Below are 16,602 nucleotides of genomic sequence, written 5' to 3'. Positions count from 1 at the left end.
TTCTAGAGTCTATTCCAATAAATTCTACAATAAGTCAAAATATTAGATAATTACCACGAATTAAAAATGTCATTAAACCTAGGTGAAATATTTTTAGACAAAAGTAACAAACATGCAGTTTAAGAAATATAAGAAAACACCAGACGAACACTATGATGTTGGACAGTTCTAATAGGATATACACACAATGATGATGACCGAAATACTGCTCCCATGTGAACTCTATCCTTCAACATTGCTTTTTTTTTTTTTTTTGAAAGAGAAACAAGCCTGAATACATGAAAAAAAAATTAAGAACCATCAGATAGTTTTAGTTCTTACATTATACTGAAGTGATCCGATATTACCAGATTCATATCCTAAGCAATTATGGTACTCTTTCTTCAGATACAAGATATTACTATTAATTTCTCAGAATGCCTAAAACATTGCTCTGAAAATAATCTCACAGAATTACAGTTAAACTACAGATGATAACAGGATAAATGTCCAGAGATCTCAATTCTGACAACTATCATAGTTATATTCACTGAATATAAAGTATATATATATATATTTTTTTTAATATCCTCAAAACAAGATACAAATACTTTGGTACATTAATAAGCCTTCAGTTTTACATGGTGTTGGAGAGAGAGAAAACAATGATTAATTCAATCCCTGTACAACCTCCATCACCCTGTACTGCAACAGAGAAAATGGCAATACACACAACACAACACCAGGTGCCAGTAATTCACATCTATGATGCAAGAAATTTATTACAAACATGACTAGGCAATTTGGGGATTCGATATGCAGAAACAAAAATTCCAAAGAAAGAAATCATATGAAGGCAGTCAAGTAAAAAATTAAAATAATTTTGGAGTACAATTAATGCTATTAACAATATCCATTTTTAAAAAAAGAAGAATATCGTGCACTTTACTGCCCAGGACGGACATGTTTTAGAACATCATTTCTCACAGAATCCCAACGAACTGTTGAGAAATATTCCATAATCTATTTTAAGTTAACCTAAATTGTATAGTAAAACAACATTTAGGCACCTCTTACCTCTTGTCTTCCAAGAACTCTGAGAATGGATCAATACAGTCTGAGTTTACAGTCAGTTTTATTTGATAAAAAATAATTAAGCTATTAGAAAAATAACAACATAATATTTAAGAGCAATAAAAGAACTTACAAAAACTTTTCATAAAATGATTAAACAGTTAAAACTTAGTGTTATAGCACCATAAATAGTTAAAAGATCTATCTATTTCATTCTATAATTAGTATCAACAATAATAACTGTTATTTATATATACGTATATACATTACGACAGATCACTTCAAAGTTGGCAACAATATGCCTGTATGATGGACTGTCACATTTATTAATAGAATTTCTAATATATGTTTTTTAATATTTAAAATATAAATCTAAGTATGAACAGGGACTAATTGAATACAGTGAATTTTAGCACATACATTCACAATGTATACTTACACGCTCTTTCACAATATTATAATTGTCTATTTGATCTTATCTTTCTGATCTACAGTTGTAACACATTTAGTGACAGGCATACTGGCACGTATTCAGATAATAACCAATTCAAATTGTAAAACATAATAACATCACATCAATGAATTGGTCAAAAATTGAAAGCACACCCTGAAGTGACAAGACACATTTTGGTCAAATGGCACAAACATCCATGATGATGGAACTACAAAGACACGTAGAAAGGAACACCAAAATCATTGAAACTTACCATATGAGCATATTAGGATTCCTTTAAAAAAATTTATGTTCTAATACAAAATATAACATCTACAACGTGAATCAAGGTATTTGAATGCAAATAGGATATGATGGTACAGTTGACTTTCAAGAAATTATAAAACCTAAAATCCAATAACATAACCTTCCAGTCAAACAGAAATCTGCAGAATGACTAGCTGTTAAAAGCACCGTGATAATTTTAGGAGAAATATTCCTTAGAAAGTGGGATGAAGGAGAACCCATCTTCCTGTACCGATAACAGAAGACTATAGCAACACTTCTCACTTCATGCTACACTGTGCCTTTGGTAAATAAGGCACTATTCAGTATCATACTCCAAGTAAGAATAAACTTACATCAGATATTATACGAGCAGCTTCTTTATAAATGGCTCAACCCGAGTTACAACTGTCTTAACAGCAATATATTCTTATGGATACTTCAAATACTGAAGTATTGAGATGAAATCAAAATAGCAAGTTATTCTTGACCAGTTTCAAGAAGACAAAAGGAAAGTAAAAAGTTTACAATAAATGAAGCTATAGTTTGTCAATTATGTATGGAAGATTTCATCGACCTACTGTACATTTAAGAAAACTGCCATTTTGAATTATCTATGAACAACTTTGTTTTACACAATTGATATTGGTCAATCATTCTTTTGAAATATTTTAGGGCAAATTTATGGTGATGGATGACCAAATTAATGGCTGTAGCATCTAGATCACCACCTCAAATCTAATGGAATAAATAAATAAATAAATAAATAAATAAATAAATAAATAAATAAATAAATAAATAAATAAATAAATAAATAAATAAATAATAAAGTTACATAGATACCTAAATTCATAAATGGCAGTTTCAGGATAATTTTGTAAAAATGTTATTATACACCACAGATATTTTATTAAACATAAATGTGTTGTATATTTACTTTTACTGATCGTGTGAGAGCCAATGAATATTGTACACTGTCCAGGGCCTACGCAAGTTCTTTGAAAACATTTTAGGTAAACAATTGATAGGGAATCTGCCACCTGGGCGACAGCCCTAAATGCAGATCACTGATGATTGTTATCAGTCTGTTCATTCACAAAACTACCAACGTGGTAAATACAGGGCTGCAAAAATATTTCCTATACACTTTGAATTATTAGATTTGGCTAAAATTTTATCCTCTTGTGAGTAAAAGAGTAATTTAAAAGTGATGGAAAATACAAGAAAATTAAAATCTAGTCATTTTCAAATATTTTAAAACATTGTCTTTAAAACAAGATGGCATATTATATGTTCAAGAGCACACAATACACCATTACCCTGAAAGTTTGATTTCTGTTAGGTTACTTTCTGCAAACTGAAAGAGTTTAAAATCAAATTTAAAATAATTAAGTTTTTCACTGTAGGTGAATGTTACTGGAAATGCAGCCAGAGGCATTGATTCAGAGTTACAATGAATAATCAATCAGAAGGATGGATATGGAAATTAAGTATATACAATTTCTTGTAAAGCTCTTCAAGATATGACTTTTTCTTCTCCCTTTGCAGATTATTTTATTTGTAATAAATGAAATGTTAGATATTGCAAACAAGAGTTATCAACAAATACACTCTTTCTAAAATATTATTGACTGAGATGGTTAAAATGCTTAAATGAAACAAACTAGCTTCATTCTGTACGTTCTATTCTCAAGTTATTCTATCTCTGCAGAGACTTTACATTAATCCATCATCTCTCAAGGCCTGGCTGTTGAGAGAAAGGTTTTCCTAAATTAGAAGTAAAAAGAAATCTTGAGAAACAACAAACCAGTATAAAACTACTGATTCATCACACTCTCAAATATTGCAAATCTCAGTTAATACTTTCGCCTGCAGTGGAAGATTAAAATGTTGCATCGGATAACACTTGATATCACAAAGCAAAATGGAATTGAATACTGTACAATTAAAACTTGTAAACTGGAGACTTAACTCTCTTCAAGCTTGAAAGACTTTAGTGTTGTTGTCACTGAGACTGTGCGTTTTTCCGTTCTCTGTGCCATTTGCTTCATCATACGTTGCTCCATAGTTGTTGAACCATCATCTGAAGTGAAATGGTTCACACTTGACTCAGAGATATTATTGTTAATCGTACTTGAAGTACTGAAGTTTTGGCTAGACGTCGACTCCATTGGTGCTGATATTTTACGAACCGGTGGACTTATCCGAATCTTTGTAATGGTACCAACAGGGCTATCGACACCATTTCGCCGTGGAGAGGAGTTGTTTGTTTCAGCATCAACAATATCTGTAGTTCTCTCACTATTCTGAGCCTCATCCAAAATGCCTCTGATACTAGTATAGGCTTTCTCCACCTTGCTGAGGCTGGAATAGAGTTTCTCTGGAGAAGACACTCCAGAAAGTGAAGTATTGCCATTTACATTAACAGTATGATTAACACTGCTTGGTGTAAAAGTTGTTGGATGAACAGAAGTATTGAAAGTTGGCGACTTATTTAGACTGGTATCGTATGACCTCGTTTCATACCTGTAAGAAAGAATTCAAATGATTAACCAATAAATAGTAACAAAACAATCTATGCTATTCAGTTGAAAACGAATGTACAATTCTATAGATATGGCCTAATACTAAAATAGGGAGTCAGAAAGCAAATTGGACAAGTCCAAGCAGACCCCATATAGTCAATAACACTGTCAGTATTGATACTGACAGTAATATTGATCATGTATGGAATGGAATCAAGGTGAATACTAAAGAAGATGAAAATATTTTGATATCAGAGTATAAATAGGCAATACTATCAATATTACTGACACGTCGAGTGCTTGCATCAGTACCAGTATTTTGTTTGAATCATGCTAGTCATAGCTGATGAATATACCTACATCTGCTGCTAAAGAGCATTCATTTGTTCCCCATGCAGCATTTGATTCAGAGCTTGGTGAGTCACAATGTGATAATTAAGAGTACATAGAGGAATATGAAACTCTTCTGGAATTATGGGATTCATCCCAACCTTCATACATGGACAAACTAAGACAAAATGCATGGCTTGATAAGCAGAAAACTTTGAATCCTTGAAACTCCTATCAGCTGCAAGGTATCTCTGTGTTACTTCTAGCTTCTTAACTGAAATACATGCCCACATGTTTGTATTCTGCCTTAATACAAAGGGGCCTCATTATGTCCAGTAACTTATCAAAGTAGTCTGCACCAGGGCTCTGCATTAGGTTGGGCCAATCCATGTTTCCAGAAAACGGCTACAGTGTCAGCACACAGCGGCACTAGAGAGGCCCGACCGGAGCAGTTCTGATAAGGCTGGGTATTAGCACTGCGGTGTAAAGTTAATCAGAGTTAGCCCTGGTTAGGCACTACTCGTAAGCAGACTGGCAATGTTTGTGCCTGCAGTGCTCCTTGCTGCATAGCTTCCCTTCCCTCCCTATGAATGGTTATTATCAATCTACAAGAGTCAAAAAAAGTATACTTCTAGTACATATGCAATTGGGACTTGACTGCAAATTTAACTAGACTACATTACATTAATACAAACAATTTGGTACTTTAAACTTCTGATTACTCGTGGTCTTTGTGCAGTCTCTAAGAATGAATATGTTCATGTACACAACACCATACTGAATCGGAATGACGGCCTTGTTGTCTGTCAATTAAAATATTTCCAGTAGTACTGAAACACTGGTCCAACACTGCAAGTGTAGCAAGGATGCATAAAATGGCATGACACATAAGTTTGGAAGCATGTTTTCTTGATTTTTCCAAAATGATGAGAGATCAGAACAATCTTACACTGTTATCATGTAAATGTCTACTTTGTATTCATCATCGTGTGACTCTCTTTCCTGTTAGTATAGCTATCTGGACCTAACAAACATGTCTTTAGCCTCAGGTTCTCTCCAGAACCTATAATTTCAAAAGGTCCTTATGCAGAACACAGGTCACCTATAAGTTTGTCTGTCTACACTACTGATCATTTTCATTCCTCTGAATGAGAGAGTTAAGAAAATTTCAAGTTTTTGCTTCTCAGCCTTGTAAATCTCTTTATTAAAGAAAAATAAAGGCTGCATTAGACAGGTTGACCCATTGCAGGGGCCCCAGTCCACACCCAAACGGGTTCCTATCATAATAATATAATGTCTGCCCAGATTACCACGCTACCAAGAGTAGATCCTTCAGCCACCATCTCAACGCTGAGTGTTGAGCGACAGTAAATAACTGAACTCCCAAAAGAGATCAATGGCTTTGGGTAGATGAGTCCCTTTAGATGGGATGATGGTCATCTGACGGGAGGAAATGCTACTCAAATCCATAAAGCAATGTCTCTCTCCATTTTAGGGGTGGCTGCAGCTCCTATACAGGGCAGTATCAGTATAGGAGAAAGTCCAGGGCGGACGATCACTTGGGCGAGAACGGCAAGGCCCACTGCGTAGAAGGTAATGAACAACTCCTAATCAGAAGAGGAGAGTATCCCAACGGAGGAAGGAACTGAAGACATAGGGAGTCAACCTGAATGAAATCCAAGGCAGGCAAAGCTCTGCAAGCTGTAGGGGAAGCAGTTTACCTAGGAGAAGAAAACAAAATCAAAACTACCCAAAAAAGAAAACTGAGTAGTTTCTTTTTCAGGTATGATTCTGTTATCATGTGTTTTGTTTTTCAGGTAGTTTATTCATAAATTAGTTTCAACAGATTGAAGAACCTTAAAGTTATAAATTAACTGAGTTGAAACTGAAAAGAAATATCACAGCATATTTTAATGTTTGGTAAAGTTTCTGGAGAAGCGTTTCTTTCTTACCCAGTCTAAGATCGTGCGCAAGTAGTGTAATTAGGGGTTAAATGTTTTTCTTAGTCGCGTCTTGCGTTATATATTATAGCAACTTGATTTAGGCTTCTCCGTACAATGCAAAAATCGCTCAAGAGGATGTATCTTAAAATACTTTACCCTTTTATATAGAGCAGCTTCCCAGAGCAATGAGAGTTTCAATTCTCCTTTACTCATGACTCTCTTAATTATCACTTTGTACCCAGGCATGCATTGTTTATGAAGATCTGACATTTCTAAAGTGTCCTTATCCTTATAACAAAATTATAATAGATGAAGTACTAATAATAAATATGATAAGCTAAACACAGACTACAGACAAATGTATTGTGTATATACCAATGTCAGTACTATGCAAGTTGCATTCAATTAAGTAATAGGTACATATTCCAGTCATTGGGAATGGTTACCACTATCAGGGCCTAAGAGGGGCATGATTCAAAACACTGTGGTCATTGTAGGAAGGCAAATCTGTCTACATATTTTATTTCTGCTACTGGTTTAACATTGCACTTACACATCAAAGTTTTTGGCTATGCAAAGATGGGAAAGATCTAGCATAATGCCTTTGAGTCAGGCATAATGCTTTCGAGTCAGGCAATTGTTGCGAGTAAAGTAAATATGATATTACTCTACGAAGAAGCAAGACAACATGCGCGAGAGGCACGATGCTTGTACCAAGAACAATTTCCTGAATGACGACTGCTGGGTTCAGATACATTCTGAAGGGTTTAAAGATGGATGCATTATTATTATTATTATTATTATTATTATTATTATTTATTTTCCACTAATTGTAGTTACAATTTAGGGATGGTGAATGGAGAAAGGGCATAGCCCCATATACACAAAAGTGCCTCCATCACCACTTAAAAATTATAATATACAAATATACAATTACATTCTACATGATGTTCTTATATACAGTTAAAATAATTACATAGGCATATTTACATACAGTAATACTCACAAGACCTGTTCAACATTCAAGTCATGACGAGACACACACACACACACACACACACACACACACACACACACACACACACACACACACACACACACACACACACACACACACACACACACACTCTCTCTCTCTCTCTCTCTCTCTCTCTCTCTCTCTCTCTCTCTCTCTCTCTAGAAACCCCACATATATTTTAGCTAGGCCGGCTCACTCATACACATTTACCGTCTCAATCACTCGGGACCCCATAACTTTCATCCATCCTCCCACTCATGCTGAACATTCTCACAGTAGATAAATTATGTTTTGTACAGAGGGTTTCGTTATATATACATCCGTTTTACGTCTTTACAGAAATTTTCTGCAGGTAGTTCTTTTATCTGCGGTGGGAGTTCATTCCACAACCGAGCAGAACGACTAAAGAAGCCACTTTGATATGATGCTGTTCTTGCAAATGGAGGGAAAAGGGACACACCTCGACCTCTTTGAGCGGAACGATAGTTCAGCTGTAAGCGGTTGAAAGGGTTTATATGAATGTTACCTGCGAGGGATTTTCTCAGGAAAGTAATATCTATTTGTTTACAGAGGGATGTTATGGAGGGCAGTGACCTGGCTGTATTTAAATGACCGTGTTGGGTAATTAGTCGTTCTGCTCGGCGTTGAACTCTCTCTAGTTTCGTCATGTTCTCCACTGTAGTAGGGTGCCAGGAAGGAAGCCCGTACAACAGTATTGGCCGTACTAATGACAGATAGGCTGTCTGAACGGCTTTCTTCCTGGCTCCCAGTAGAGATCTGCGGATGAATCCCAGGACTCTGTATGCTTTACACCTTATTTCCTCAGCATGAAACAATGTCCTTTGGAAGGGACCTGTTTGGGATGTGCCAGCGGTGTCTGATGATAACTAGGAAGCAGTGCATAAGCCATACACCAACCAATGAGCCACAGCACAGTCAAGCATCTGTACAACATATACTGTATCACAATAAACTGTGTACATGTAATGTGATCATAATTACTATTGGTCTTAATATTGTAGATCATGTAGGATTGGAATAAATGCATTAAATTATTCTACCAGTACCGGGCTTGTACCTCCAAACACATGACTCGATACCGACTAACATCCTCGGGCACAGATAACATGCCTGCACTTTTTCCTTATACCATAACATTTCAATGTCAATGAAGATTCTGATTATCATGAAGTATTCCTTCTATAGTTCTATGCATTCAGAGAAGCAACAGGCTTCCATGCAACATAACTTCACAGACTACTTCACTACATCTACTGGCCTATAGCAAGCTACCAGGAGAGAGAGAGAAAAAAAAAAAGATCATATCAGTACATTGACAACATTCAATTCAGACATTTTAATACTGCTAACACACAGAGTGTAAAAGAATCACTATTTTTAATTTTTATAATATTTTATTCAAAAATATGTTTATCAAAACATCAAAATCAATCATTTATTTTATTTAAATCAGATTTATTTGAATTTATATTTTTACTAATTGATATTATTTTCAGATTGGTGTATGCTTCATTGTTTATTAAGTACCTACCCGAGATGAATAATGAAGGATCAATCTCAATTCTGTGTTTTAACAATATTTTGACTTGGGCTATTATATCACAACATATTTTTAAAAAGTTTTTCTGTCTCAGAACTTATTCTCCTAAATAAAAACACAGACTAGAAACTTTGTTTACACCAAGCCCACTTCTAAACTAGTTCTTCATCTTCAGTCACATGTATAGCTTCTTTCTTTAAGTGTTTATACAAAATTACAAGCTTGGAAGCTTTGTCTACATCAAGTCTGTTTCTTAACTTTGAATGAACACCACCACACGTAGAAAACACATGTTCTACACCTATGCATAATGCTCGAGCTATTTAAGAGTTGCATAACTTTGTCTATTACCAACTTTCCGAAGACATTTTCTCGAGATTTTTACCGCTACAAAGCAGACACACCTTGCACCACTTCATCAGAGAAAATAGTTGGAATGAAGGGTTGAGATGTTGCTCGATATTTCACGAATATTGATAGAAATGAAATTCCTGCATATATTTCCTGGGCAAATTGAAATGCACATTCATGCTCAGATGGATGTAAAACATATTCTGGGTTGTTTAAGTCTGGAGTGAACAATGAAAGCCTGAAAATGTTGTGCTTGATTACATTTTTCAAACATCTTAGTTTTTTGTGTCATTAATTCCAGATTTCCTGAACACTTATATTTAAAAATGCCCACTACTTGTGAAGATTTGTGAAGAAAATAGAAACATGATTCAAGATTCCATTAACAGAAAGGTTAGTGGCCTTAATTAAAGTAGAGCCCCAGCATTTGCCTGGAGAGAAACTGGGAAACCATAGAAAACCTTATTCAGGGCTGCTGACAGTGGAGTCCAAACCCACTGTCTCCAGAATGGAAGTTCACAGCTGTGACCCTAACTGCATGGCCAACTCACCCGGTGAGAAGAGAAATTACCCATACGTTTTCAAAGATGAAAATGCTCTCTAGAGGCAAGTTATTGTTGCCATAGACAAAATTCTATCCTCACACTGAGACAACAACTAATTTTAACCCTGAGAAATATCAGACAGTAAATATTCTACTGGTTAGTATTTGCAATAATAACTAAACTTATGTCATAATGGTCCAATACTATATTATGCAATCTTTACATTACATTTCTAATCTACGAACTAGTTTCGGCCTTGGCTGGCCATCATCAGCCTTAATGCAAAACTGTACAAACACATCTAATAACTGAAATATATATATACAAACACATACAAATGACATTAGAAAAGTGTTAAAAACATCTGGAATGAACTATGCGCACAACACGTAAAATATGACGAAGTTAAAATCAGGTTCTAAAATTCTTAGATGCGTTGAATCACGTTAAAATGTTCCATTAGCGCATGTTGTTAAAATATTTTGAAAATGCTGAAAAGTTCCTCTGTTGGATATTGCCAATGGTTGAATCAAGGACAGCACAAAGGTACGATTAAATAACTGGCACGTTCTTAGATTGCAGCTGGTCGAGATTCGCAATTCAATGCGGTGTTCATGAAGTTAACCCTTCGTTGCGGCATGTGGCACGTGGCCTACTGTTGTGTTTAGTTATTATTGTGATCACAATTCAATACGGATCAAAACTATGAAGTTTATATCCTATGATAGTATTTGTAAATCTATTGAAATCTAGTTTTGTTAACTACAGTATATGAAGCACTATGCATACCAATACTACAGCCAGGCATTTGACAATCAGCAAAGCCAGAATTACCTTCATTCTACTCCATTTCCAGATGTTAGATAGGATCTGTTTTGAGGCAGGTTACGTATTACAATTTCTGTGAATAGAATATTCTAAATTTTAACAAGATGTTAATTCTAGTATGAAAGGCGATGGAGATCAAGTAGACATAGCAAATTGGTTTGTTAACTAAGGCATTAAAAGGAAATCTCATGCTACAGGAAATTGTCTAGAAATTAGCGTAAGCTACTAACTTCAAAGTAACTATTTAAGCTTGAAATAATGATAAGCAGGGTGTGGATTTTGATGACATACCATCACAAAATAAAATTAAAAAATCTGAGGCTGTCTCTAAATTGAAGACATGCAAGAAGATACAGAATGCAAAAATGAAGAAAGATTCATAAAATTATTTATAAAACCAACATATCTTTCAACTAAGTCATTAAACCCAGGAAAATGCTATTTGACGAGAAGAAGAGATACAATGATAGGCCACATCTTAAGACACCCAGTACTTGTTCTGTTTGTTTTTGAGGGAAGTGCAGGCGATAACAATAGTCTTAACTAGGTTTTACTGTACAGTAGAAGTCTGCTATAGCGAGAACTCTGTTATAATGACAGCTTTTTTTCTGTCCCTTAAAAATTCCTATATTAAACTGTGTATTATCTTTCAGTAACAGCGAGAACCCTATCAATGATGTATCCGTTATTACGAGCGATTAAGCGTGCATAATTTTTTCCATTATCAATATTTATGCATTCCAGTGATTATATTCAATGTGATCGATCATCTTCGGTATAGATTTTTCACTACATGCACTACAGAGCTCTCTCATCGACATTTGAACTCTAAGGCAATATTGGAGTCTATTAGAAATACTTGTCGAATGGTGTTCCATAAGCACAATTCGAAATGAAAGAGAGCATGTTTTCTTAATAAATGCGTAAATAACATGACAGGTAGCAGTAGTTAACTCGTTAGAAATAAAGGCTGAAGTAAATGATCGCCTAATTTTAAAACTATGTAATGAAATTAAACAAGAATGTGATACACCTCAAGATACAGCGCAGAGGGGATGACTGATTTTAGAGGTTAGTTTATTCAATAAAACCTCGTTAGGCATTTTTGCAGGGGGCAAGGAAAGATAATGCGTTAAGCAAGAATATGTACTATTGAATACACGAATAAAAACCATCCAACACGAATATATAAACACTTGAAATGTTTTTTCCCCACATGGGTGCATTTTATGTTGTGTACTCGTATGTGCGCGTATAGAGATAGATATAGGCTATCTACTATTACTGAAGATGCGATGAGAGTATTTAAAGGCGTGAAATATACGAGATAATATGAACACCTTTTCCACTGGGGCTTATTAAATAAAAAGAGTGTATTCAAACGTGTGTAAAATACCTGATAAATATAAAAACATTTGTAGTGGGGCCCCGTAAAAGTATCAGCGCATTATTGCAGATCACACTCTTCGACCATGAAATTATTTGGCGGTTAAACTCGGCCGTTTGCGAGAGAAATGACTCGTCTTAAATGCGACAACACTTCGATTTACTCAAGTCGAAACTCGGCAATGGTGCAGATGCCTGCCCACTTCCTTGATTTGTTGTCATTATTAAACGATTTCACGACTTTTTCAGTATCTAAAACGGGGCTACCACATGACAAATATGCACCATGCCAGTCAACTTCACACGATTATGTTCCTAATCCTTATGTAGTCTATCACACGACAAATATTTGCTATCCTTGATGGCATCACTCAACAGAGAATACATGTCTAACTTCTGAAGGGAATGCGAAATATAAGCACAAACAGGCTTACTGGGTTATTCAGCAATATCAACGAAAATCGGAGAGCAAAGCTGAACTTTCCTGAGGCTAATGGCTTGCTTCCCGAAGCTATAATTTACTCTCTATAAAGTTCTGGAAATCAAGGCCATTTCCCGTTTTTGCGTAATTTTCCCCAACCTTCCTCCTGCGGCGAGGGCTCTAATGTGTGTTGGAAATCACATTCCTTTTGCAAGTGATGATAAAGAACAATTTTAGGTCTGGGAAAAATTTGATCCTACTGAGCAGTAGTAATTAAATTTTGTGACGCTATATATTAAGTATTTTTAAATAGATTTAATACGGCATGAATTGGGACTTTGAATTTATGACGTGCTAAGCGAGAAATTGCCTTAATGAGGAACGTGCAATACAAGGTTACAATTTATTTTCTCGTGTCTGATTAAATTTCGGAAAGACTATTCCCGAGTAATTTATAGCGATAAGGTTTTCATTACTCTACTTGTGCTTGAAGTAGTTTTCATGATACATGTGAGATTAAGTTAGGTCAGGTGACTGTTTGAATAAGAGAACGCCACAGAAGCCACTGGAGTGATACTACTCCAATACTTCAGAATGAAATTGAGCATCCATGTTCACGTTCTCTTGGAATTAGAAAAATAACTTACGAGTAGGCCGCAGTACAGAAATCGGCAAAAACAAACTGACTGCCATTACATACTGATTGTACTGTGTGTGTGGGGATTTCCCCGACTTTATGAAAAAAATTGGATATAACGACAATCCGCTAAAGTGAGCAAATCTTTCGCCGTTATGAATTCTCACTATAACAGACTTCTACTGTAGTTATAGTCTGGCTCCATGGCTAAATGGTTAGCATGCTGGCCTTTGGTCACAGGGGTTCTGGTTCAATTCCTGGCAGGGTCGGGAATTTTAACCATAATTGGTTAATTTCGCTGGCACGGGGACTGGGTGTATATGTCGCCTTCATCATCATTTTATCCTCATCATGACACGAACGTTGCGTATGGGCGTCAAATCAAAAGACCTGTATCTGGCGAGCCGAACTTGTCCTCGACACTAAGTCATACACCATTTCATTTCATTTACTGGAGTTATAAATGAGACAATAAGTGTTTATTTCTTTCTCGCTCAATCATGCTAAAAGTACAGTACCAATTGAGCTGGAATTCGGTTTGAAAGCCTCGATATCAATCTTGAGGCATCACCACTACGCTCCACCCACTTAAATCAATTAAAGTCATTTATCTGCTGCTTCTTTGTGACAGTATTGTTTTCTCTACATTATCGTTTTTTATTCTGTATTTTAATTAGATTACGTACTAAATTTATATTGTATGATATTCTTGGTCGGTTTGGCAACTTCAGTCATTTGAGGAAGAATAAATATTGTTATTATTACTAAGATATTCTGTTCAAAGATAGGCTTATTCTGATTTTTCAATAATAATTGACTGTTTTGAAATAGTGGCATGTTTTATCCGCTAAAAACCCAAATAATGCCCAAATGGTTACCCGTGTTGACAAAATAAAGCCCAGTATATGAACACTGTTTTTTTAATTACAATTTTGCTTTATGTCGCACCACATAGATTGGCCTTATGGTGATAATGGAATAAGAAAGGGCTAGGAGTGGGAAGGAAGTGGCCATGGCCTTAGTCAAGGTAGAGCCCCAGCATTTGCCTGGTGTGAAAACTGGAAACCACGGAAAACCATCTTCAGGGCTGCCGACAGTGGGATTCAAACCTACTATATCCCAAATGCAACATCAAAGTTGCACGTTCCTAACGGCATGGCCAACTCGCCCGTTCATATAAAATCAGTTTTCAAAAAAAAATTATTTAAAAATTAAAAAAAAAAAAAAAAAGGTCTTAAGCATTTTCTTTGTAACTAATGATTCTCCAGGAAATTGCACTTTTACATGTTTAAGCACCCACTGGACAAGTGCTGTTTAGGTGGGTGTTTGGCAGGTTCTTGGAAGGTCCTGGTAATTCACAGACTGGACACCAGAGATTACAGTAGCTTGAAACCCGTGATAAGCCTCACCAGCTGAGCACTACCTGGCTGGGTGTTTAGCCTTTTTCTCTCTGTAGTTTCCGCTAATTTGCAGATAGGGCCAAATGTGCGGAGATTGCTGTCTCTTAAAGCCGATGGGTGCAAACAGAAATCTGTGATACTGCTATCGGTCCATCAACGACAAGTATATTCTGCTATAGTGTATAATTTGAATAGGAAGAGTACGAAGACAGAAGCGGCAAGATGAACGGAAAATTGTTAAATGAGGTTTATACACTTGCTGGCGACCAAACAATGCACAAGAAATTAAGGAACCCAACACTAAGAGCAGTAGAAGGGAAAGAAAAAGAAGAAATCAATCCATAAAAGTAGAGCTGAAATAATATTAGTTCATAATATAGTTAATATATTATATATAATATAAAATAATTTTCTCGAATAATTTGTCCATGTGAGTATTTCATCAACTTTATAAATCAGATCATGTGCACACCTCATTTTCTAATGACTATTTCTTACCTAGTAGTGAAGGATTCATATCCACTCCCATATCCGTCAGTCTCTCCATCAGATGGACTCGTCGTCTCACCAACTCCTCCCTTCATTTCATATTTGGCTCTACGGATGGCAGCAAGCCTGCTGCGGGCTTCTTCCAGTTGCTTCTCAATGCGTAATACTTCTGAGCGAGCATTGATCTCTTGGGCTATACCACCCACCATGCGCCGGTTCAGAACCAGGCTACGCTCCTCCACTTGTTGAATGGCCTGTTGTGCGGCACGGACAAGGTTGTCTGTTGCTCGTTTTACTGCATTTCCTGCTGCCTGCAGTCGCTTTGTACTTTCACTGTCAGGATCAGCCTTCACCTATGTAACATACATAAGAATGCGTTATAACATCACGCCATAAGTTATGAATTACATTATGGTCCGTATTGACAATTGATCACTATCAAAGGGTAGAGAAAGGTCCACCTATTAAACACCATTAGCTTAATATAGTGTCCAATATAAGAGGTACTGGTTTTGACCCCACATAATTTAATTTAAAATCTAAGTCTAAAACATTGATGAAGTCGGACTACACATTTAAAATTGAAACCAAAATGATACTTCAATTAAGAAATACCAAATTATATTATTTATTACTGGTTGTATGTAAACATACGTTTCCAAATAGATCATGGCTGAAAATGACTCAATGTATGTAGGGTCAAAACTAATATCAATTATATAGGACACTATATTAAGCTAATGGCATTGAATAGGTGGATCTTTCTCTACCCTTTGATAGATATCATCATGTGTTATACACATTTAAGAAAGTTTAGGTTTCTACTTTGCTATATGGAGCAAGGAGCTTGAAAAACATTGAAGTAGAATGCAGGTGTCTCAAATAAGATAGTGTAATGGTTATAGTGTCCGCCATGCCAACTTGCTATGGGACGGGGATGTCACCGTATCGGCCCATCCGTTTACGCTTCGACCCCGCCAATCACGAACAAGGCTTAAGTGCTAGACCGGCTCCTTCTCGCTTCCGTCCGTGGTAGCGTGGCATAGAACTGTGGAAATTATGAGATGTTTAATCTGGAGTCTTCCATCTCGCGAGGTCCCTGGATACAACCAGCATCTGGACTGTTCTGGAAAGACCGGCACAGATATATAAGAGAGGAGTGACTTGCCTGGGTCGGTGTTGGTATAGTTCGGTCGTGAGCTTAGTCAGCGAGTGACTGCCAGTACTGTGAAGTGTGTGAACGGCTGTGATTGTCGGACTAGCGTGCTACAGTGCGGACTGACAGCAAAGGAGAGAATGTGTGGCCGTGTGACATTGTAACATAACTGTTTATCTTGTAAGAATAATCTGTAGTGTGAGAACAAATGAGAAACTAAGAGAGAGAGCGCACGAACTGT

General features: G+C 36.1%; 1 protein-coding gene across 1 annotated transcript in view; it reads right to left on the bottom strand.

Annotated features, from left to right (window-relative positions):
- Positions 1–536: 536 nt before the first annotated feature.
- Positions 537–16,602, bottom strand: part of rhea (Talin_middle and talin-RS domain-containing protein rhea) — a 419,010-nt gene continuing 402,944 nt past the window's right edge. Inside the window, exons 42-43 of the mRNA XM_068227664.1 lie at positions 15,215–15,558; positions 537–4,297 (exon numbers count right to left, since the gene is read on the bottom strand). Coding sequence (XP_068083765.1) covers positions 3,739–4,297; positions 15,215–15,558 — 903 coding nt within the window. The 3' untranslated portion in view covers positions 537–3,738. The remainder of the gene's footprint in view (positions 4,298–15,214; positions 15,559–16,602) is intronic.

The sequence above is a fragment of the Anabrus simplex genome, chromosome 5 (genome assembly GCF_040414725.1).
Source record: "Anabrus simplex isolate iqAnaSimp1 chromosome 5, ASM4041472v1, whole genome shotgun sequence".
NCBI lineage: Eukaryota > Metazoa > Arthropoda > Insecta > Orthoptera > Tettigoniidae > Anabrus > Anabrus simplex.
The sequence above is the reverse complement of the archived record's forward strand: the minus strand, read 5'-3'. Positions and strand labels throughout refer to the sequence as shown.